The sequence below is a fragment of the Salmo trutta genome, chromosome 20 (genome assembly GCF_901001165.1).
Source record: "Salmo trutta chromosome 20, fSalTru1.1, whole genome shotgun sequence".
Lineage (NCBI taxonomy): Eukaryota > Metazoa > Chordata > Actinopteri > Salmoniformes > Salmonidae > Salmo > Salmo trutta.
In genome coordinates, this window is record NC_042976.1 from 41,334,972 (window position 1) to 41,360,369 (window position 25,398).

A 25,398-nucleotide genomic window follows, 5' to 3' on the forward strand; every position below is an offset into this window, starting at 1 on the left:
GTAAGGAAGAGATAACGCGTTCTCTTTCTTCCCTCGCTCCTGGGCGACAGGAGTGAAATGAAAAAGTCAGAGCGCAAGTAGTTGTGGCCTTCATTATAATTGTTGACAGGTCTACCACCAGGGAAATGTATGGGAAGGCCATTCCTGATTAATATTTACCTGAAGGAGCCTGTTTAGCCAGACAGGGTGGTTAAGCACCGGGGGCCGAAGCCGGTGAATTTCTGCCCAGATATTGGCTTCTGGAAAGCGTCATTAAACAATATCTTTACACCAACCAGAGCACCACCCCTCCCAGCATAACTCAATAAGACCTCCATGAAACTGTCTCTTTTAATACACCTCATTCATTATGGTAGTCAGCTGGTGATTGGTGGAGTCGTTCTGGCGTATTACGCCAAAAGTGCCATACACTATTAAAGTTATGAAGTACAGTACTACTGGAGGTGCATACACACCACAACATACCAAGTACATGAATCAGTTAACACAGGCTGACAGCCAGCCAGCCAGCCAGCAGAGAGGCCCACTAGGCTGTTTACAGTAGAGACAGACAGGCCCTGGATGGGAAGCTCCTGTCCTGCGAAGACTAGCCAGGCTAGCCCTGCTACGTGTGGGAGGTCCCCCAGACATTCGGCCCATACGTGACCCCGTGGTATTCTAGGATGTTGTCACCACACAGAGGCGATGAGTATTTCACGGTGACAGCTGATCGGATCACGTGTCTGGTCATTGGGAGGCAGACATGGGATATTACTACAAGCAGGCATGTCGGTAGCAGGGTTACAGATACTTTGCAATGTGGCAGGGTGGAATGTTTTTATTCCCCTACTTGTTACACACTCGCTCGTCATTAGTTTCTATGAAATGGAGCAGCGACAGGAAGCCAGAGAGTTACAGTTTCAGTGTGTGCTCCTTCTCCCTGAGTCAAGACAGTTACAAAAACAAGAGCAAAAAAAGACAGCATTGTCCGGGAATTTTTTTTTAACTGGCAAGAAGAGGCCAACCCAGCAAGAGTAGTCAGGGCTCACAGTCGGTTTCTGTTGAAACCCTATACTATGGAAGGATTAGAGAGAATGCCATTCAGCTAGCATGTCCCTGTCAGTGAGAAAAACAGGTCTGCTTTAGTCACCACAGACAAAGTATCTGGAATGGCCTTTGTTCATGTACAGTGCATTCGAAAAGTATTCAGACTCCATCACTTTTTCCAAATTATGTTACGTTACAGCCATATTCTAAAATTGATTAAATGATATATTTTTCTCATCAATCTACAACACAATACCCCATAATGACAAAGCAAAAACAGGTTTTTAGAAATTTTTGCAAATGTATTACAAATAAAAAACAGAAATACCTTATTTACAGAAGTATTCAGACTCTTTGCTAAGAGACTCGAAATTGAGCTCAGGTGCATCCTGTTTCCATTGAGATGTTGATTGGTCAATTGACTGGACATGATTTGGAAAGGCACACACATGTCTATATAAGGTCCCACAGTTGACAGTGCATGTCAGAGCAAAAACCAAGCCATGAGGTCAAAGGAATTGTCCGTAGAGCTCCGAGACAGGATTGTGTTGAGGCACAGATCTAGGAAGGGTACCAAAACATTTATGCAGCAGTGAAAGTCTCCAAGAACACAGTGGCCTCCATCATTCTTAAATGGAAGAAATTTGGAAGCACCAAGACTCTTCCTAGAGCTGGCCGCCCGGCCAAACTGAGCAATCGGGGGTCAGGGAGGTGACCAAGAACCCGATGGTCACTCTGACAGAGCTCCAAAGTTCCTCTGTGGAGATGGGAGAACCTTCCAAAAGGACAACCATCTCTGCAGCACTCTACCAATCAGGCCTTTATGGTAGAGTGGCCAGACAGAAGCCACTCCTTAGTAAAAGTCACATGACAGCCTGCTTGGAGTTTGTCAAAAGGTACCTAAAGACTCTCAGGCCATGAGAAACAAGATTCTCTGATCTGATGAAACCAAGATTGAACTTTCTGGCCTGAATGCCAAGTGTCACATTTGGAGGAAACCAGGCACCGCTCATCACCTGGCCAATACCATCCCTACGGTGAAGCATACTGGTGGCTTCATCATGCTGTGGGGATGTTTTTCAGCGGCAGGGACTGGGAGACTAGTCAGGATCGAGGGAAAGATGAAAGGATACAAAGTAGAGAGATCCTTGATGAAAAGCTGCTCCAGAGTGCTCAGGACCTCAGACTGGGGTGAAGGTTCACCTTCCAACAGGACAACGACCCTAAGCACACAGCCAAGACAACGCAGGAGTGGCTTTGGGACAAGTATCTGAATGTCCTTGAGTGGCCCAGCAAGAGCCCGGACTTGAAGCTGATCTAACATCTCTGGAGAGACCTGAAAATAGCTGTGCAGAGACGCTCACCATTCAACACAACAGAGCTTGAGAGGATCTGCAGAGAAGAATTAGAGAAACTCCCCAAATACAGATGTGCCAAGCTTGTAGCGTCATACCCAAGAAGACTCGAGGCTGTAATTGCTGCCAAAGGTGCTTCAACAAAGTACTGAGTAAATGGTCTGAAAACTTATGTAAATGCGATATCAGTTTTTCATTTTTTTTTTATACAAAATGTATTAAAACCAGTTTTTGCTTTGTCATTATGGGGTATTGTGTGTAGATTAAAGAGGGGGAAAAAAGAATTAAATCAATTTTAGAATAAGGCTGTAATGTAATAAAATGTAGAAAAAGTGAAGGGGTCTGAATACTTTCTGAATGCACTTTACATGCATACAGTATTACTTTTTACGGAGAACATGTAACCCAACTCTCCAATAAACAGATGAGTGCAACCAAAAACAACGCCATAAATTCACAGTGATACGCAGGAAGACCGAGGCAATGCAATACGACTCATGACACATTTCCTTGAAAATAAATTTAAGGTTGGGAAACTGCTCACTGAGCAGAGTGAGAGAAAAAACTCAGAAAACAAATATGATTCGGCAAACCAAATCGGCGCTCCCCTAAAGCAAAAGGAAAATGATGATTTGTATCTTAGCTTACCTCTGAAATTCCCCATCCTATCTGGGACAGGACTACTTAACTCCTCTCAGATCGGGGTTCTCGGCTGCTCCCAGATCAGGCTCCAGAGAGCTCTGCTGCACACTACTCCTGCTACTACCTGGTAGTTAGAGCGGCGCTGCTGACCCGGCAGGATCTTCAGGATTACCTCGGTTGTTTCCCTTCAATCCCAGATGAGAAGAAAAAAAAATAAAACCTGAATGAACTAGTGGCTTGTAAAAAGCTCCTGTGCATCAGGTCTCTGTAGGTGTTATTTTGGCGTCTGGTAATTTCAAAGCCCAGCTAGAGGCTGCCTGCCAAGTACCCATAATGCACATGGAGTCAAATGCAATCAGCGCGGCTTTAAATACCGTAATTAGAATAATGCCTCCAAGACAATACCAGAGGAAATCACAGGATCCAGGTTAAGTCACTCAGAACAAATAGACGGGCCCATGTCATTATGAGCCTGGTCATTTCCTCTGGTTAAGCCCAAGACATAAACATGGTCAATAAAACACACAGACTATTAGGACTTCCTGTGGGACTCAGTGACAATATCTTGGGAGGATTATTGTGCCTTCTGTGCGAGTCAAAACACACCGTGGCAAAAATACATCTGCCTGGAGTAAAGAGCTTTCCCTAGAAGACACACCCCCCCCCCCCCCCCATTTACACAGGCAGAAACACAGGGAGGGACACAACTGACCCCTGGTCAGCTTATCCATTTCTTCTGGCCAAAAACACTGGGCTAATTCGACCTCTTCCCACCATCTAATGGGCACATGATATAAACTGGAGCTGGAAGTGCCCCAAGTGTCAAGGAATCAACAAAACAATGAGCATTTGTAAACACTATTATCCTGCTACCAACTGGCTACTCGGCCAAGCAGCCTTGACAAGTCAAATCCAAATCCTCTTTCCTAAACTATTAAAATCCTCAGCATCTCCGTAATTCCCACCGACGCCAATCAGGTCACATGGTCTAGTAGTCCAGTCAGTGACCTCATGGTGCAGCCGCTCTTCTAAGCTTCTATTACGCAATCGATATAGAAGCGGTGCCTCCTGCCTCGCATCCTCCCCAGGGAGCACAGAAAAGCAACTCAAACACAGTGGCAGACAGACATACTCTTTCATCGTTCGTGTCCCATCTACAAACGGTAGACAACCCCTTCGAGTCACCCGATTGAAAGCAATGGCGCCCTGGGTCAAAAATACACATTGGAACGTTAGTCGGCGGAGGGAAAGAACCGCGGAGAAGAAGGCCTCATAAGGCTGACTGACACCCAAATTAACCAGGTCACATTTGTTGAACAAAGAAACGTGGAGGGGAAAACCTGAGCTCAGATATAATTATACATCAGCCTGAATTTCAGAGGCAGAAAGTCTCAGCAGAGCAGCAGTCTTCAAGAGAAAAGCCTGGGAAATGTGCAGTGCAAATAGAGTTGTGCGCTGCCTCAAGCTAGCTACTCACAGTAATTGGAATGAAAGCCTACCACAATATGGTGCTCCCCTTGCTTTCACTACTAAATTAGGTAAGGTGTTTTAACTTCTACGGAAACCCACATCTGTCTAAGTTAAATCTCTGTCCCTTACAGAAAAAAACACACATGATTTCACATGCGGAAAGCCACATGATTTCAAGGGGAATGTCACATGTTTTTGGAACACTTCACATGCGGTAACATGTTTTCACAGGTGCAGTTTCACGTTATCACTTGTTGCTTGACATGTTGTCCCATTCACTTCACCTTAGATCACATGTGATCACCTGACATTCATGTGGTTTTTCCCCCATAAGGGTGCTAATTGGACCAGCAACAAGGCAAAAAAAAAAAAAACTAAAGCGTATAGTACACTATGCAGGAGGCCTAATAAGTGTTATATCGGTCCAAGTTTAAAGTTCCATTAGAACTCTTTGCCCCCCCCCTATCATTCGTTCCTCTGGACTTCTTAAGCCGGCGTGAGGATGAGGGAAAAAAATAAAAACATAATTAACTCTTCTATAAGCCAACTGATTGATGCCTTAGCCACGTGCAATGACCCGCCAGCCAGGCCAGCACGGAACATGAAGAGACCTCCATTTCACAGCACAAAGCAGCCGCTGCAATGTCCCCAAAGACCCACAATGCTTAATTGCCTCTTTCAAATAGCATATTGACTTAGCTAAATAAAAGTGATATTAATGGTCTCGGATTGCCTTTTCAGACTTCACTAAGTGAGGCTGATGCCATATTTCAGCACCGATAAAGAAACCCCCCCCCAAAAAAGAACAAAGACATTCATTATAATTGTACGTCGGGCCAAAATAAAGCATTTATCCAGGCTACAGCAAGACTGCAACATATTTCTTACTAAGTAGTTGTCAAAAACATATCCTGAAAGCCCCAGCACAGAGTATTCCGCAGACAAAACACACATGCTTAGATAGCCAGAACTACAGTAATTCAAGTCATCTGGTTTTTTAAAAAGCATGGGTTGTACACAAACAAGTTCAAGTGCTCCACAAAATAGGCCCTAGAGCACAGAAATACCCTGCTGAGGCAATTCTGTGTCATTCAATTTCCTTTGAAAAACTCCCAGTAAAAGGACTTACGAATTCTGTGGTTTACCTCCCATCAAAGATTCAAGAGGATGGCAAAGAGAGTCGTGTGTGTACATACCTGATGCCTTCTTTGACAGCGGAACACACAAGGCTACTGATGGATCTCTAAACATGTGACTTTCTGTTGAGCTGAACAGGCTCGACAGCTGAAAACGCTTTACTCTGTTTGACACACCCCAAAAGCTAAGGAATGTAATCTCAGCACGCGCTGGAGCTCGTCTCGAACACACACACACACACACACACACGCCGCATGCATAACGCACACGTATGCGTGCGTACACGCCTCGGCATGCATCTGCAGTATGTAGACACGCACACCCTCGTACACACACACAAACACACATATATATATACACACACACACACACTCTCACGCATGCACACACACAGATCAATAATATAATAATACTGTATACACATTCACTCTTTTTGGGTTCTTTACACAGAGGGTTCTGCCTGAAACCAAAAAGGGTTCTACCTGGAACCAAAAAGGGTTCTCCTATGGGGACAGCCTAAGAGATCAGAGGTAGAAGCAAAACCTACCTCTTGACGTGGTGATGTGGGACTTAATAAAAGTCAGAGGTTAGCCTTGTGGAGAAGCTGAGACCTTGAGTCACAAGTCACCCCACTCAATCGGATGACTTGAAAGGGATTTCAAATGAGGGAGGACATCTTCAGAGGATGTTATAGATGTTCTGTCTGCCTCACACCTCCTTGAATCATATCCTACAAATGTTGCGACATCTAACTCACTCTGAGCGTGTGTGTACAGGGATGGGCCTGGCTCAAGATAAGCCAGGAGTCAGGCAGGAAACACAGTCATACCAGATCAGCCTAAAGCAGTTCATACAACACACAACTTATAACCCAGATAGCCCTCTTCCAATGAAATTCATTCAGCCAAAGCGACTCACCATTCAAAGTGGATGACTTCATGCGCGAGCATTTTAGACATGTCTACAGCGTTGCAACGTTCCCAACAGAGGACTATGATCGGTCATTCTATGAGGAACTTCCTCCTGCTCTGTTCATTCACCCCTACCTCCATCCCAAATGGCACCCTATTCTGTTTATAGTGCACTACTTTTGACCACAGACTATTGCGCTCTGGTGCGCTATATACTGTAGTAGGGCTGTGACGGTGCCAGTATCCCATGGCAACAATGAAAACACAAACCTGCTGTAGGTAAAATATGGTGCGCTATAGCTTGGGAAATAAATGCTGGATGACAATACAATGTTTGTTTCCATTAGGGCTGTTTTCCTAAAGAAGTGTTTTGTTTCCTTGTCACGATACGAGTATCGCAATACTGGTATCGTTCCGGCCCTACTATATAAGGAATAGCCTCACAGAGAGACTGATCCAAATGGCTCATCAGCGTTTTGAAACATGTCATCAGTAACATGTTGTGACAGAGTGGGGGCATAAATTACACTCTGATTGACGACGCCCACCGAAAGACGACTTTAAAGGGGGAACGGAGCATAAACATGCCCCTTCACGTCAAATGGAGTCAGCTGCAAACCCTCAAGAATCACAAGCTTTCCGTCGGCTCTGTAGGCTGGTTAACTCTCTGAAGAAGTGAAAACGGCGGCCACACACTGAGACAGAACACAAAAGTCAACTGAGGGTTCTCCCTGGTAGAGCTGAATACACGATGAATGCTCGGATTTTCTCCACAAGAGTGAACACGACCAGGCTCATTTTGCTGAAGCAAAAAAAAAAAAACAGCAGCAAAACAAAGTCAAAACAGAAATAACACTCTACATAATTCTGAGTGCTTCGTGTATTCACGGCTCACGCCGCCGCCGTGGTTCAAAAAGAAGGGAAATTAAATGGTGATCAGGGCCGCACTGAAAGTTATTTATTCTTTCAGACAGAAAAGCGGAAATAAATTCAGTTGAATCAATTTTCCATTCCATTCCGCCTCACACTCATAGCTGTTGATTTCAATTTCTACCATATCAGGTGGTTACCACATTTCAATGTGAACAGTAGAAATGGGATAGATTTTATGGAGAGGACCAGCGAGAAATACCAAGATGATCGAAATGACTGGAAACAAATAGGATGTAAAAACGCATTAGCATAACAATTGGCCACTATTGGCAGTGTTCTGGCCCCCACAATGCACCCTGTCTGGAGTGAATTACCGAGGTGCTGGGCTGCTTCTTCAGCTTAAGACTGATTAAAGCAGCCGATGAACTGCCTTCACTGTCCTCAACTGAATGATCAATCACACCACTGGTAAGGACAGCGTTAGCTTTAGCTTAGCTGGCTGCCTATTCATCACCCGGGCATCCTTGTAGGTTCAGACAGCAGATGGGAAAGTAAGGGGGGTGACAGCGGCAACAATTACAGTCACTCACACTTCCATCTGTGGGGGTGTGTGCGCACGCTCGTGCTTTCTCTCATGAGCACATTTCATTGTGGAATGTGCTACTATACAGTAGGGGGCGATTCATATGATCGCGGTGAAGTATCAACGTCACATCAATCTTGTTTATCTCCTGCTATGCTCCATCCCTGGTATTGACGGGGCCAGCATCCAGCTGCCATCCAGCCGCCATCCAGCCGTGGGCAGAGTGCCCAGTAGGGCTGTGTCAGGTCCCCTGTACAACACCATGAGAAAATGACATGTGGTGTTTATCACACAGCCTCGCCGCTGCCAGCCAGCCCTCACAACCCCCCCACCTCCTCCTCCGGTACCTGTTCTGTTTCTATGAGCTAGCTGTACTCCCAACCATGTTCCCTCCCAGTCAACATCCACACACATCCATCGCGGATCACGATGCACCCCGAATGGTGTCATATTGGGGCCCTGGTCAAAAGTAGCACACCATACAGGGAATAGGGTGCCGTTTGGGACTCGCACACAAGGACCGAGACATCCGAGGACTCTCAAGTCGGAACGCTCATTGGGGATAGCACACATTACTGCCATTGGCTTCGATCAAAGAGGAATGATGAGCTGCAATGGGAGCGGGAGATAACCAGCTGAACACAACCTTATTCGTTAGAAGACAGTCCTATCCGCGACACACAGTCCAAAGGAATGGGGACTGTTCCTTGTTCCGAATGTGTAATAGCAAGAAACGCTCAACTCCATCACTATGCCATAAACAAAGCAATACCTTAAATAATAGGAAAAAAACAATTGTGTTACTGTAGTGATTACAGCGTTACACATGCATAAAGATTACAGCAACGTGGTGTAAAGTGTAAAACATCTGATCGTAAAGGGTAACCCTTTTATCTTAACGTAAAGTGATACCCTCTTCAAATGCCCTCACACAGCACGGAAAGGATCAAACCACTATAGAGGGGGGAGAAGGTGACACTAGGGACGAAAGACATAAAACCCCATCCCAAAAACCCTTGGGAGAAGATTATGGGGTAAGGAACCTCCTCGGGTAAGGAACAGGCCATCAACGTTTCCATTAGTAGAAACTACTAGCAGCATATCCCCTATAAAGAGAGGTCTGAGGCAGAAGACGAGTTAGACTGGATCTGGCAACATCTCCCCTGACGGCTGATTTGCATTAATATTGCTTATTAAATACGCACTGACTTAGAGTGGATGAACAGAGGTCACCGAGAACCGTGCTGCCGTCCATTCAAATGAAGTGGTTGATACTGATAACTGCATGAAAGAGCCTTTAGAAAACAGCCTTGGGGCCTCCCGAGTGGCGCAGTGGTCTAAGGCACTGAATCGCAGGTGCTAGAGGCGTCACTACAGACCTGGGTTCAATCCCAGGCTGTGTCGCAGCCGGCCGTGACCAGGAGACCCATGAGGCGGCGCACAATTGGCGCAGCGTCATCTGAGTTAGGGGAGGGTTTGGCCGGCCTTGTCCTATCGCGCTCTAGTGACTCCTTGTGATGGGCCGAGCGCATGCACACTGACTTCGGTTGCCAGTTGTATGGTGTTTCCTCTGACACATTGGTGCGGCTGGCTTCTGGGCTAAGTGAGCAGTTTGTCAAGAAGCAGTGCGGATCAGCAGGATTGTGTTTTGGAGGATGCATGGCTCTTGACCTTAGCCTCTCCTGAGTCCGTACGGGAGTTGCAATGATGGGACAAGACTGCAACTACCAATATGGGAGAAAAAGGGGTGAAAAGTACAAAAAATATATATAAAAAATGGGGATGAAGTAATTCATTTCTCATTAAAAATAGAGTTGGTCTATCCAAGGCGATCCAATCATTAAGGGCTGGTTAGCGTGCTGCAGCTAGCGTAGCACCCATAGTTTTACAGCTCATTAACCCATTACAGCTCTAACCCACCTGGTGGTGGGCATCCCTGACCTGCAGTGTGGGAGCACACCTGTCTTCTTCTGTTCTGTCCTGGCCTTCAACTCACAGCTGGGAAAACAGGCCTGGCTACAAAACCACAATTCCCTTATTTGAGAACGCTTAACCTTGTTGTATCTCCCAGTTCCTTTCAATCACTTCTACAATACCAACAGTGTTGCTGAGAAATAGATGAAGTCATAGCAAACTATGAAAAGTGAAGCCGCTTTCACAAATCACCAGTGAAATCAAATCAAATAAATGACTATATCATTTTATTTTGAAGGTCGCATTTCCGTCACATGTTCCTTCCCTTCTTTGGCTTCGGCGCAAACAAACGTCCTGTCACATTGAATCTGTGAAGTAATTGCCTGGCGGTGCCCGTACCACCAGGAAAGTCATTGCTGATCATAACCGCGAGCTACAAAGCTGAGCTCCAACATCCCAACAGAGAATCCTGCACAGCACAATGATACATTGGCTTTTATTACGGATATACAAGTAAACTTCTCTTTCAAATATTGTATGTCTCGTTCACTTTAACAGAATCCTTCTCAAGGACAGGGAAATTTATGTGTAGAGAAGAAAAAACACTTTACAGTAGAAGAGGCCAAGTGCATATTTACTTTCCAACCGAGGGATGAGGCATGCGATGTAGAGATTGTCACAGTTTTTTGCAAGCCTTTATGTGCACAAGATGTGTATGAGGCTAGCTAAACCGATGCCTTCCAACCAATTATTTATATATACACTAGATGACTGAAAGGGGGCGCTGTGTTGAAGCCACAGTACCTCCATCGTGGCACTTTGCCATCATTGTAAAAAAGATTTGGAAGCTTTAGAAATGCATTTATTAATGTCTATATTCATTTTTGTATTTTATTACCTTTAAGCACACTTTTAAATGATACTATGTGAGCTAAACATACACATTTAAAATACTTTCATTGAAATACTGTACAATTCCATTCGTTCCTATGGAGGACTTCTCCTACTGGGGAGTGCCAATACTGTATGTCTGACCAGCGACTTCAAAGCTTTTCATTGGCCAAGACGTAATAACAGCAATCCAGGGGTTTATATACATAATTGGCTCCAACTCAGAGCAGCATATACATCTTGTGTTGGGAGCCTTCCTTGGTGGCTTTAGCAACAACAAAAGGAAAGGTATAACAAAACGTAGTTCCGTACACAACTTGGGGGCTAACGTGCATTGAACCATGTAGAGGAAGGGAAATTAGATTTAGAGGAAAATGACAAACAGTCCAATCACCTTCAGTTGCCCTTTTAAAAGAACGTTTTAGCCAGTTAGCTAAATGCCATGCTCTTCTTATGGTTAAAGGTTAATATACACATTTTTAGAACAAACCAATGGCACTTGGAAACAGGAACTCTAAAACACAAGATGGCTTATAAAGCAAAGCCAGAGGAAAGGGGATATAGAGCACTAGGAGGAGTGGGAGGGAGCTGGGCTGAGGAGTGGGAGGTAGTTGAGCTGAGGTAATAAAGAATCTATGAGAAGGGCTTTAATTGTTCTCTCAGATATTGTTCTACATGAACAAGCATGCATACTGCTCTGAGGTGAAATGTGTACTTTTATCAAAAGCATTGGACTTCAATGTACACTACCGTTCAAACGTTTGGGGTCACTTAGAAATGTCCTTGTTTTTGAAAGAAAAGCACCTTTTTTTGTCCATTAAAATAACATCAAATTGATCAGAAATACAGTGTAGACATTGTTAATGTTGTAAATGACTATTGTAGCTGGAAACTGCAGATTCTTTTAATGGAATATCTACATAGGCGTACAGAGGCCCATTATCAGCAACCATCACTCCTGTGTTCCAATGGCACGTTGTGTTAGCTAATCCAAGTTTATCATTTTAAAAGGCTGATTGATCATTAGAAACCCTTTTGCAACTATGTTAGCACAGCTGAAAACTGTTGTTCTGATTAAAGAAGCTTTCTAATGATCAATTAGCCTTTTAAAATGATAAACTTGGATTAGATAACACAACGTGCCATTGGAACACAGGAGTGATGGTTGCTGATATTGGGCCTCTGTACGCCTATGTTGATATTCCATAAAAAATCTGCCGTTTCCAGCTACAATAGTAATTTACAACATTAACAATGTCTACACTGTATTTCTGATCAATTTGATGTTATTTTAATAGACAAAAAAGGTGCTTTTCTTTAAAAAACAAGGACATTTCTAAGTGACCCCAAACTTTTGAACGGTAGTGTATGTCTGGAGGGAGCGATGGCCCAAAATGTAGTTTCATCACGTTCATCCTACCACAGCTTGTGATGCTCCTCTTTCTTACCTGTTTTTTTTCAGATCAAAGATGTCTGGGGCACAAACTCACATGTGCATCTTGTTCATTTTTGTCCATTGGCTTTTTGGCAGAAAAATACCAATTGGAGCGAAGATGAATCCAAATCCAGACATCCAGTTTAAACAGTTTAGTAACGTCTCATCTAAATAGAAAGAACTCTTCAAGTATTATCAATTTACGGCGTTTCATGAATATCCAACAATTCAAGTAATTTCAGAAGTTTTTCTGAAGTTCAAACTAGCTCTTCATATCAACAACTCTGAAGAAGGTATGAGCAGCTGGGAGTTTAACTACATGATCCAAATAGAGGTTTGGCAAAGCAGTTTGAGTGAAAAGGGCTGATTTGAGGCCCTTTCCTGCCAGTGACATACTCACTAGTAAAACAGAGGAAAATGTCAGGGGTGTAAAGTACTTAAGTAAAAATACTTGGAAGTACTACTTAAGTAGTTTTTTGGGGTATCTATAATTTACTTTTGATATTTTTTTACCACTTTTACTTTTACTTCACTGCATTCCTAAAGAAAATGATGTACTTTTTACCTTTTGAATGCTTAGCAGGACAGGAAATTTGTCTAAATCACACACGTATCAAGAGAACATTCCTGGTCAACCCTACTGCCTCTGATCTGGCGGACTCAAGAAACACATGCTTCGTTTGTAAATGATGTCTGAGCGTTGGAGCGTGCCCTTGGCTATCCACAAATAAAAAAGAACAAGAAAATGGGATCGTCTGGTTTGCCTGATACTATGAATTTGAAATGATTTATACTTTCACTTTTACTTTCGATACTTAAGTATATTTTAGCAATTACATTTACTTTTGATACTGAAGTATATTTAAAAGCAAATACTTTTTGACTTTTACTCAAGTAAGATTATATTGGGTGACTTTCACTTTTACTTGAGTCATTTTCTATTAAGGTATCTTTACTTTTACTCAAGTATCACTTTTTCCACAACTGGAAAACTAGCCCTTTAAAACGGGTCGACTGCCTGACATTATATATAGCTGTTAGCATAGCGGCCATAGTGGAGTTCCACTCTGCCAAGTGTCAACTTTTTCAGACATTGCACAGCGGGAGTAAATTGCAGGTTATTCCGGGACTGTTCTCTGCTTCCAAAATCATGTCAACACTTTGTGCTGGTAAACTGAAAAACCTGAAGAGCAGAAAGAGCAGTGGAAATGTTGATTCGTCAAAGCTTCTTTATGCCCACCATTTCCTCAAGGCTCAAAACGTGTCCGTTTTCATCTTGTCACTTTATCAAGACATACAGACGTAGGATCTTAATTCGATCAATCTTTTGTTGACGAGGAGCTTCTGTTAAGAGTCACCTAGCTCCTCAACATCAACACTAGATGTTAAAAGCAACCACAGTAAAAGTACATAATAGCATCTGATGAAATGTCAACGTAAATGTCATGTACTTGAACTAAATTTGTAAAGTTTCAATGTCTCAACCCCTCTCCCTCAAGTTAATTACTAAACATACAGCACTTTGAAATTGCTTGACATTTAACAAGTGAATCTTCTGCCGGTTGAAAAGAATGAAGCAGCTGAGGCGTAGGAATCCTGCAGGTTGAATCTGGTTCCTCTGACATCAGCCCACATGACTTGAGGAGAACATAAGTTCCTGACGTAGGGGACATGCCATCACCTCAATCCAAATTCAGCACCCAAGCGTGTCTGCACACCACTCTGGAACAACATCAGTCAACACCCCACTGAATAGTTAGGCTAGGTGATACATCGAACTATAGAGTTCAAAATGAGGCCCACCGACTATACTGACGAAATACATCCGTCATCCGAATGAAGCCATCTGCGAGCACATCTTAGCCAGAAGAACAAAACACTTGGCCGTTTTGGCCCCAGCTGAGCGTGTATTACTTACGGCGATATGACATCAGGCTTAACAATTGTCCATTCATCACGCAGTGTCATGCCAGGTTATGTCATGCTGTCCAGCGCTCAGTGACTGCCGCTGAATTCTCTGGAGGCCGTTTATTAGGCAAGGCGCTCGGGAAGGGAGACGGCCTGTCCGCCTCAGCCTTCAGCCTCTAGTAACCAGAGAGCGGGGGGACCCCTGGGTGATACGGTAACATGCACTTTGTCTTTGAAATATTCAACAAGACGCTGTCCTCCTCCTCCCCATCGAGGAGGTAGGGTTGAGAGCTGGCAGAAAAGACTCTGGTCTGGTGAGTCAGCGACATCTGGAGCAATTCACACTGAAATGGCTCTTTCCCATTCTCTGCTGTCCAGTCCACATAGCACAAGTCTGGAGCGCGGAGAGCCGCTAGTCTTTCAGACTCAGCACGTCAGGACTATGAAAGGCTATTTCACTGGGGGGGGGGGGGGGGGGGGGGGGGGTCTATTGTGCACCTAATCTCTCAAAGCGCTGACATGCTTTGTGTTCTTTATTATCTTCAGCCGCCCAGGATCCAATCAAAGCCTGAAATCTGGAGCTCTTTCAGGAATTTATCTACATCTATCTAGCTTGATCGTCAGCGCTGAGCGGCAGGCAGCCACACACGCCTCACCAAATCATTTCACTGTACCTCAACCCAACAACCCATAGTAGCAGAACTGAATGCAGACTGCATGTGGAACATCATCCTTACATTACCTTGATTTTATATACGATACATGAAAGCTAGCTTTACATCTAATCGAGGACTAGCATAGATTCTGCAATCTGGTGGGTTTTATTCAAATACTGTACACGGTCCAGTGACGTCAACGGTTTAAACTTTCGTGTGTGGGTGTTGGTTCATCTCTTCTCATCCTGTGGAAAAGGTCACCGATTAAAATACGTTGTGCTCACAGTTCTTCTATTCCCAGAAAAGTCTGTTGCCCAAGTGATAAAACAGGGATAGATATTACAGACTGACAGTGGAATTTCTCTAGTCTACAACTTGTGGTTGGCCTCAAGGATTGGGCTAGCTCTCTTAAGACCACACCATGCACATGTGGGATGGAAAGAAAGAGGAAAAAAGGTTTGACGGAAAAAGAGGCATCCTAAAAAAGAAGGGTAATGGCAGCTCTTGATGGATACCCATCCTTAATGGATATTACGATTCGGTGATGGCCAGCCACTGAAACACAGAGTGACTGGAGATGTGTCCAAAATGGCACCCTATTCCCTATAGAGTACACTACTTTTGACCAGGGCCCATGGGGCTCTGGTCAAAACTAGTGCACTATGTAGGGAATAGGGTACAGGACGTTGGTAGCACCTTAATTGGGGAGAATGGGCTTGTGGAATTGACTGGAGCGGAATCTGTGGAATGGCATAAAATACACGATTTCCAGGTGTTTGCTGCCATTGAAATTGCTCCGTACCGGCCATTATTATGAGACGTTCTCTCCTCAGCAGCCTCCACTGGAATAGGGGCCATTTGGGACGCATCCCCCGGGTCCTTCCAGGGGGACTCACCGGGGTACAGAGCCTGTCACAGGTTGTTCAGGGCACACATGGAAACCCAGACAATCATGGATGAAAGCCGTGGTATATCAGACATTATAAACTGGGTGGTTCGAGCCCTGAATGCTGATTGGCTGACAGTCGTGGTATATCAGACCGTATACCACGGGTATGACAAAAACAAAAAAATGTCCTGGTCTAATTACATTGGAGACCAGTTTGCGTCGTTGAGTCGTGCCTAAGAACAGCCCGTAGCCGTGGTATATTGGCCATATACCACACCCCCTCGTGCATTATTGCTTAATTATACCACAGGCATGTGAGAAAACGACTTGTTTACTGCTCTATTTATGTTGGTAACCAGTTTATAATAGCAATAAGGCCCCTTGGGGATTTGTGCTATATGGCCAATATGCCACGGCTAAGGACTGTATCCGGGCACTCAGCGTTGCGTCGTGCTTAAAGTCAGCCCTTAGCCATGGTATATTGATTGGCCTTATACCACACCTCTCGGGCCATATTGCTTAATGGAGTGTATGCATAATGTAGGATTTATCATTATCTGATGAGAGAGAAAATCCTTTATTATCTGAAACATATCAAGGATTCAGATTAACTTGGGGAGAAAACAAAGAAATGCACTGAACATTAAGTTGCTCTTAAACTATAATTACTACATTGTTGTTACATAGTACTGTATTACTTTGTAATTGCAGAAGGTGGAGTGTTTTTTGTAATTACATTACCAACATGAACAACGGGTTAATACAATATTGTTAGTAGTTGAATTAATTAGCATCCATTCACACACATCCCCTCTCAGCAAAAATACACGGATGATTATAACCTGTAAACATATAGTTGAATACATGTCACTAAACCAATAGCAGACCGCAAAACAAAGATAATGAATGCTTTATATAATGGGTATTATTCAGACATGAAATGTAGGCCAATGCGCTAAAATGGTTGAATAATAACAATTCCGATAGGTAGGATGACCCGAGCCTACTGTCTGAAAGAGCAGAATTAGACAGAATGATTCAACAATGAGGGGCATCTAAGATCAGCTGAACTCTTCAACTGACTGATGTCAGTTCCTGTTAAACGGCATCTGACATGAGCACGGGATCAAAACAATCACAACAAACCAGATCAAAAAGGGCCTCTTGCAAGCAGCAGCACACAGTCTGGGCCAGCTTCCCAAATGACAACCCTATTCCCTACATAGTGCGCTACCTTTGACCAGAGCTCGAAGGGCCCTAGTCAAAAGTGGTGCACTATATTGGCAATAGGGTGCCATTTGGGATGCGGGCTGGCTGTGTTTCTGCTGAGACTCAGACTATAAAGGCAGCAGTTGTTCCCATGATCACACAAACAATGCAGCTTTCTTCATCTAGGGTCAACAGTCACAGTCTCACAATAACAGAGAAGCACAGAGCATTAATTGACTACATCTATACCAACATACAGGCAAGAGTGAGGGATGGCAACTCTCGAAGGGTCGGACAACATTCAAACAAACGTCATTGTTGCTGCTATGCTTCATTTCCTTTACTCCAATGAGACGTTTGAGATTGTCTCCCATTGTGGGCTGCACAAAAACATCCGCCTCACCACTTGTGCAAGAGCAACGCCACTTTCTCCAACCAAGAACACTCGCACAAAGAAGGTTTTTATATTCAGCCTTTGCTGTAATACCTCATGATAAATGTTTCTTTGAATTTTTCATGATGTGAATAGATGTCAGCTGTTGGGAGGGTGGCTTGGGTAATGTGCATCACGAGGAGCATCGCATAGTGCATCTGACCTTGGAGAGGCAGAGAGAGAGAGAGAGAGAGAGAGAGAGAGAGAGGGGGAGAGAGAGAGAGAGAGAGAGGCAGAGAGAGAGAGAGAGAGAGGCAGAGAGAGAGAGAGAGGGAGAGAGAGGGGTAGAGAGAGAGAGAGAGAGAGGCAGAGAGAGAGAGGCAGAGAGAGAGGGGTAGAGAGGTAGAGAGAGAGAGGCAGAGAGAGAGAGGCAGAGAGAGAGAGGGGTAGAGAGGTAGAGAGAGAGAGGCAGAAAGAGAGAGAGAGAGGCAGAGAGAGAGAGAGAGGCAGAGAGAGAGAGAGGCAGAGAGAGGCAGCGAGAGAGGCAGAGAGAGAGAGAGGCAGAGAGAGAGGCAGAGAGAGAGAGGCAGAAAGAGAGAGAGAGACAGCGAGAGAGGCAGAGAGAGAGAGAGAGGGCAGAGAGAGAGAGAGGCAGAGAGAGTGAGGCAGAGAGAGAGAGAGGCAGAGAGAGAGAGAGAGGCAAAGAGAGAGAGAGAGAGAGAGAGGCAGAGAGAGAGAGAGAGAGAGAGAGAGGAATCACAGACTCAGAGAATAGGCTGGTAGTATAACATGACCTCAAATATCACCACCGCCACCTAGTGAGCTAGACTCTTAGAAAAAAGGTTCCAAAAGGGTTCTGCAGAGGTCCCCATAGGAGAACCCCTTTTCGGCTCCAGGTAGAACCCTTGTCGGGTTCCATGATGAACCCTCTGTGGAAAGGGGGCTCTATCTGGAACCAAAAGGGTTTTGCCAGGCTTCAAAGGGTTCTTCATAGGGACAGCCAAATAACCGTTTTTGCTTCTAGCTAGCACCTCTTATTCAAAGAATATACAGTACAGTGTATGGCAACTAGGTATGGACTGATGCCTGTAGAATATAAAGAGCTACATCTAAGCCGTTAGAGGAGAGATAGTCTAGGTACTCTGATGTTGTTGATGATACGTTGTCAATCTTTTGACACCATTGGTCACCAGGCACAATACTTTTCAACGGAAGAGAAAGTATTGAGAAGCATTGGAAGAGAACCACAGAAAGATACAATTCCTTACAATAAGCAAAAGGCTATTTTGAACACAGTGACGCACATCAAAGTGAACAAGTCACCAACTGGACCAAAAGTGATTGGGTAAATAGGGAGAACTGAACAAATAAGTAGTTCGTGCAGCTGTCAATCAAATCTCCGCAGCAAATGCACAAACACAAAAGCAACGCTTTGGTTCAGCTGCCCTGACAACCAAGGACATTCTGTGTCTCTGCCTTCGTGTACATGGGGAGAGATGTGTGAGATGTAAGAGACCAGTCAATTCTTATCGTGTGCATAGTGTCCAGAGGCAGTCGCACTGGTCTTCAGCAACACGTGTGCTCGTCTACTTCTGCATACGCTCTTGGAAACGTCTTCCCATGCAAGGCAACAGAGCAGCGCTATCCATCTCGTGAAGTGTTACGACGGCACAGCAGACTACCCCCTGTATGCTTTGAGGTTATTTGGATGAGCGTCATCGGTTCATGAAATACAGTCACTTGTCACTCAGGTGATGACGAACTCATTTCAACTCTAAAATGTCGTGGCTACCTTCCGTCGTTCCCTATGCAGCGTTTAGTTCCGATATGTGTGCACATTCCCCAGAGGTGCATTTTAAATGAATGCTTGAAATGAAAACGTGGAGACGTCAACAACAACAACAAAAAAGTTCCCGAGTAGGCTACGCATCTCTGAAATAGCGGGGAACCGTTTTGCTGCTATCCTGAGCGGGACAGTGAGTGATTCGAGTGAGGATTGTAGGCAATAGTGCGCGCTTGTGGCAAGACACTAAACCTCCACTGTTCCTTACACTGTACTACTGAAAATAAATGACCGTTCGCCGAGCTTCAAACCGACACGCCTTGGACTTTCCCTTCCGATTATCCCGGTATCATTCTGCCCTAACATGCTTCGCCTCGATTTGGGTGAATCCAGAAAACGGCTATGTATGGGACTTGTCTATCTGAAATTACAAAACATGAACACGTTTAACAGTACGAAGAAACCACAAGAATTGCCAATCTCAAACAGACACACCGATTATAATTAGACACACCGATTATAATTTAAAGGGACGAGCGTGACTAAAAGGTGGTTTTGGTGCGGAACTGTACAACTATCTCGGCTACGTGATTTGAGAATTGGGAGGGGAAAAAAGTATCATCAATGCCAATGACAAGTGTAGACTGTTAGACGAGGTAAGGACATGTAATACAGTCGTGAGTTTAAACCGAAATAAACTTGGTAAAATAAAGATTTAAGTAGGGAAGAATCTCCTCCTCACATTCCTCAGATTCCCACACACTACCTATTCATTCTCTACTGGTGCATTTCGATCAACATCTCAAGGACGATTGTATACAAAGTAGCTCGTAGTCCTACAAAAAAAAGTAGCACTTCGTGTAACGTCCAACTGATACAATAATGGACAAATCAAAAGTTTCGGCAACAATGTATGAAAGCGCACCTAAACGCGACACTCACCACCAAGTGAAGGTCCCTCAGAGGTGTACGTACGGTGGTAGTGAATCAGCCACAAGAGAAATATTAGTGTGCATTAGCTAAGATCCTTGCTTGATATGTGAAGGCTGCCACTGCAACAACACATGCGGTAATTCCTACGGTTTAAAAAACGAATTTAGGACTGAAATCAGAGCTCGTCTAGTGCAGATGCTTTTACTTGTACATATATTGTAATGTTTTTTTTTCTTTCTTCTCCAAATTAATGAAAGCAAGTCTGTACCTTGAGGAGTATTATTGTGATCGCTGTGTTTTGGCGCGGATCCACATTGGAACATGTAACTTCACCGAAGTCGCACCTCAACAAGTCCTCTCCTAGTCCCATGCGTGCGAGGCGGTAGAACTCGCCTCCATAGTGAAGAACAAGACCCCCTTCTTCGCTAGCCGCTTCCACTCCAAAGGAATACGACGAGGACGCATGACGTCACCCCGCGGGACTCAGCTTTCGGTCTTCATTGGGTCTCGTCTGGAAAAGGGGGCGTTTCGTTGGCGACTCTCTTGTTGAATAGACCAATGGTGAGGGGGGGAAATAGTTGCCTTGGTTACACATTTTGTCAACCAGAGACGTGTTACGCTGTGGAGGTGACCATCATAAGGTAGGATTTCGGTATAGGCACGTCTTTGGTAGTAGAACATATTTGGTATAGGCTAATCATGTGGTAAACGAAATTGTTTACCAGTGTATGTCCCTTTATGTAGGCTACTTGTGGTAGACTAAAAGCGACGTGAAACGTGGATGTATCTTGTTCGTGGGTTGGTCTAATTAATATAATTATTACGGGCCAGGTGTAGGTTTGTGAGCAGTGCACAGTGTAGACTAGGTTACTTTTTCTACTGTACGTGTAGGCTCTGCGAGGGTTATAATCACTTTGAAACGCCACTGGCAAAGGTTGAGAGCAGTTCACGACGCGTCCACATAGAATTGGCTTTACTGTGTGATGATCCCATTTATTGCAGAATAGGCCTATAATACAGAGCTCCAATGCAAAAAACAACAAAAAACATTATTACCGATACGTAGCGTAGGCTACAGACGTGATACATCAACGTTGTAGTGAGACAAACTTGATAGTGAGACGTAGATCTTTAGATCTTTCCTGAGACTAGAGGCTATGCCACCTCTAGCCATTTGGGGGGCCATAAATTAGATTTGGTTCTCCCTGCCACCTCGCGGGCAAAACGGTTTAGTGCCCCCCCCCCCCCCTCATTTTGCCAGGAGGTGGTGAGAAACTTTTGCAGATTTAAAGCAAATTTCTGTTCATATGATATCTATGTGAGAGAAACTCATTTAAAGCAAACATCTGTTTATATGACATCTACAAAATGTCAGCTGACAGGCGCTAATTAAGCGACTGAAATAACAACTGGAAAACTTCTGATGCACTAGGAAATGTCGAAATTGCACCTCGCGTGTTGTACTTTTCTAACTCTCAACAGTAAGTTGAGACCCTGACTGAGTTCCCCTAGCGGTCGTGGAGCCCTACGCGCGGCACATTGTCTGCGTATAGGAAGAGTCGACATTGAGTTGTAAAGAACCATATGCCCTCTCCTCTCACCTGTGCTAACACTTCGTTCCAGTCACTGTAGCTATAAACCACGGGATCAGTGGTATATCCATGCCAAAATGCCTCACAATCTGCATGGGTCATTGAAATGGACGTTGATATTTTTTTCTGAAAAAATGTCTTCCACACTTTAGGTAGCCTTGGAATTATTCCAATAGAATTGGTAGAAAAACCTCAAGACACACACAAGACACACACAAGACACACACGCACGAAGAAAAGGATAATCAAATGAATTAAGAATGAATTATTATTCTCTTTTGCTCTTTCCTTAACACCCTCCCACTGTCCTACCATGTAAAATTGATTTATTATTTTATTAAAGAACATTTGATGTCAGTCTTCAGCTGAGACATTTTGTTTGTGCATTTGTCAGTTTGTCTTATGTTATGATTTGATTAATTTACTTTTATTTAGTGTCACTTGCGATAATTAACCTCACAATAATAATTATATTATATGTAATTGACATAATACATTCGAAATGTATTTAGGAGGTTATGATGAATTCACTTTTATTTAGTGTCATTTACCATAATAAAGCACACCATAATTATTATATTATAAGTAATGTACATGATAAATTCAAAATGTATGTAGCCGGATATTCCACATTAGATAAACCCAATAAATATTCTAGCATGTCTCTTTACAGTAACACAGTGTCATCATGTCATCTGTCGTTAACTTTCAGACACTTTGAAGAGCTAATGAGAATTCATAGGCTATTTCTATAGCCTCTTAGACCCTGAATGTTGAATAGGCTGTTTTGAGAGAAATTTTGTGATAGTGGTTTTCTTCCATTAAGTTCTTCATTGTAAGTTTTAATCCTTCGAATAAGCTGATCAAAGCAACAGCAGGAACGGTGATGATGTAGTGTGGTGACCTTTCTATCAAACCTTAAAGAACCTTCTGTTTACATATTCATGTTTTCCCCTTAGCTGATATAACTTGCTAAAATGCTTTGATTGCAATGGTGTAATGTTACATAACATATTACTACAATGATGATAAGAGATAATTATGTAACTGTGTTACTATTACACAGGCATACGGGCACACGCATGTGAAGTGTTACCCCAAATGATTTGTTTAAAATCCCATGTACTATTGTTCAACAGATGTGAAGCGATGAGTGGAAGAGACCTACGTAGCTTTATAACCAATTGCCGAACAGAAGATTTAGGTAAGTCAGCTCAGCTCCAATCCAAACCATTGCTGACTGCTTTACTGCTCTTTCCCCTAGACTCACTGACTTCATATTCTGCTGCTCTCTTAAGCACATTTGACCTCAAGTCCCTGTGTTAGGAGATTCAGCCATCTCAACCAAGACCTTAATGCCTGCCCTGTCAGTGGCAGCATGGCTTGTGTTTATTCACCCGTCTCCTGGAATCACAGCTGAACTAATCAGGACCTGTCTGTCTGACATGTTTATTTCCTTCCTTCTTTCTACTCCTTATATAGGACATAGCTAATCACGAATATGGCGTCTTCAATGGCATCCTTTTCCCTATGTAGTGCACTACTTCATTAGTGCACTACATTGGGAATTGGATGCCATTTGGGATGCACACAAAGACGCACATCAGAGTGTTATAGGACAGTGGATGTGCCATTTCCATCTCACTTCCTCGGCTCTGTCATAAATTGAAAGAATAGAGTATTGACAGTTGTTTGAATGATTGACAGTTCATGCACTTTTCACATGCTCAATGCTTACTAGTACACAACTGTCACGACTTCTGCCGAAGTCGGTTCCTCTCCTTGTTCGGGCGGTGTTCGGCGGTTGACGTCACCGGTCTTCTAGCCATCACCGATCCATTTTTCATTTTCCATTTGTTTTGTCTTGTTTTCCCACACACCTGGTTTTCATTCCCTCATTACGTGTTGTGTATTTAACCCTCTGTTCCCCCCATGTCTTTGTGCGGAATTGTTTGTTGTAAGTGCTTGTGCACATTGTTCTGGTGCACGACGGGTTTTGTACCCATACATTGTTATTTTGGATGCCGGTGGTTTTGTATATTAAACTGCTCCGGTTATTACCCAGTTCTGCTCTCCTGCTGTCACGCTCGTCATAAGAATGAGGAGACCAAGGCGCAGCGTGTGTAGAGTTCCACATGTTTAATAAAGGAAACTCACCAAAACCTTACAGAACAAACGAAACGTGAAGTCATGGAGTGCATAACCTGCACCTACACATAAACAAGATCCCACAACTCAAGGAGGGAAAAAGGGCTGCCTAAGTATGGTTCACAATCAGAGACAACGATGGACTGCTGCCTCTGATTGGAAACCACACTCAGCCAAAACAAAGAAATAGAAAAACTAGATTGCCCACCCCACATCACACCCTGACCTAACCAAACTAGAGGAAAATAAACGTCTCTAAGGTCAGGGGCGTGACACCTGCGTCTGACTTCTTTGCCACCAGTTACGCACCCCTTACAACAGCTATATTGTATATCTGATGCTTTCTTTCATTTATATAGAAAAACTGACTCTACGGATGAAGGATGGACTTGGAAGCTCAAAGTATAAACCGGCTGAATATGAGAAACTACAAGCCATAGTTGATGCCAAACAACTGCAGTCTGTACACATCGCTCAAAAGGTAGATATTCTTGATTTTTTTACTCTGAGACGGTTTTGGAATATAGGCCCTGGCCTATATATTTTTGTGTATCTAATATATATATCTCATTGCTTAAATGTATGCATAAATAAGACCTTATAGACGCCCAGTCTTGGTCATGATATGGTTTCAGTTTTTCTCGGTTTTTAATGAATTTTTATCTTATTAACACTTTGTTCTAGCTAGCTATTTGTGTAGGTAGCTATCAAGTAAACACAATGATATCAAGAGCGCGATAACTTCAATCAAATGGCATCTGTCATTACATTTTACAGAATGACTGATAGTTTGACCGTGTGAAATTAGGTGGCTTCTTGTGTAAATATTTACACAAGAAGCAAAGTAGGTTTGCTGATCTAGGATCTGCCCATATAAAAGTATTCATTACTATCTAAACGGCTAGACTGATCCTAGATCAGCACTCCTGCACAGAAGCTTTATGGATACAGGTCCTGGTTAGTAGTCTATACGATACCAGAGGCAAAGTGTTGATGAATGTATGAAGTCTAAGATGTAATTGTATGATATACTGTATATTTAGTAATTCCAAAGTACAGTATGTTCTTGAACATCCTTAAGTGCAAGCTACCACGTTCATTAAGTAATTCAGCTGTTCTTTTAGGCAACATAACACAACCATCTCCATCTAATTATGTATGGGCAACTTTCAGTATGGAGACAGTTGATGGGTGACAGACCTGTTCAAATAATGGGACGGTAAAAGACTGAGATGCATGCCTCTGCATGATATCTGCACATCATTTCCTTCTGAGGACATATTTATATAGAGTTGTTTTTTCTTTCTCAGATGAGCAGCCATGAGGTCTTTCTGAATCACAATCCAGACCTGCATTCAAAATTTGAAGATCATGGGCGTACACACACGCACGAGCGTGCGCTCACACACATAAACACACACACCCCCTCTCAAATGATCAGGAGGAGGGGATTAACAATGAAACAGCAGACCATTACGTAACCTATATGGGCTCTCCAAAACATATCAAATTAAAAAAGAATATCAACATTATAAAGAATTGGATTAGCAGTTTGAATATTCATGAGTCCGCTGGAGGATCAACCATAAAGCTGTTTGAAGTTCTCATCTCTCTACATCCTAGCATTGTGAGAAGTTAACCCTAGGGGCCATGGGGATTATGCTTGTAGA

The 25,398-nt window shown here is 43.5% G+C and overlaps 2 protein-coding genes across 14 annotated transcripts in view; one reads left to right on the forward strand and one right to left on the reverse strand.

Moving 5' to 3' along the window:
* pkp4 (plakophilin 4) overlaps window positions 1-20,339 on the reverse strand; it is a 110,714-nt gene extending 90,375 nt beyond the window's left edge. For 4 of the 10 annotated variants that reach the window (XM_029703344.1, XM_029703337.1, XM_029703336.1 and 1 more), the window contains exon 1: window positions 20,257-20,339. In XM_029703344.1, the coding sequence (XP_029559204.1) occupies window positions 20,257-20,311 (55 nt within the window). In that variant the 5' untranslated portion in view covers window positions 20,312-20,339. Of the gene's footprint in view, window positions 1-3,029; window positions 3,209-5,622; window positions 5,641-5,689; window positions 5,822-6,177; window positions 6,356-6,548; window positions 6,624-19,997; window positions 20,019-20,256 lie in introns of those variants that run through there. The other 6 variants (XM_029703339.1, XM_029703340.1, XM_029703338.1 and 3 more) reach the window with 6 other exon arrangements.
* LOC115156079 (coiled-coil domain-containing protein 148) overlaps window positions 18,918-25,398 on the forward strand; it is a 49,519-nt gene continuing 43,038 nt past the window's right edge. For 2 of the 4 annotated variants that reach the window (XM_029703346.1, XM_029703347.1), the window contains exons 1-3: window positions 20,547-20,629; window positions 22,720-22,784; window positions 24,088-24,209. In XM_029703346.1, the coding sequence (XP_029559206.1) occupies window positions 20,547-20,629; window positions 22,720-22,784; window positions 24,088-24,209 (270 nt within the window). Of the gene's footprint in view, window positions 19,024-20,472; window positions 20,630-22,719; window positions 22,785-24,087; window positions 24,210-25,398 lie in introns of those variants that run through there. The other 2 variants (XM_029703348.1, XM_029703349.1) reach the window with 2 other exon arrangements.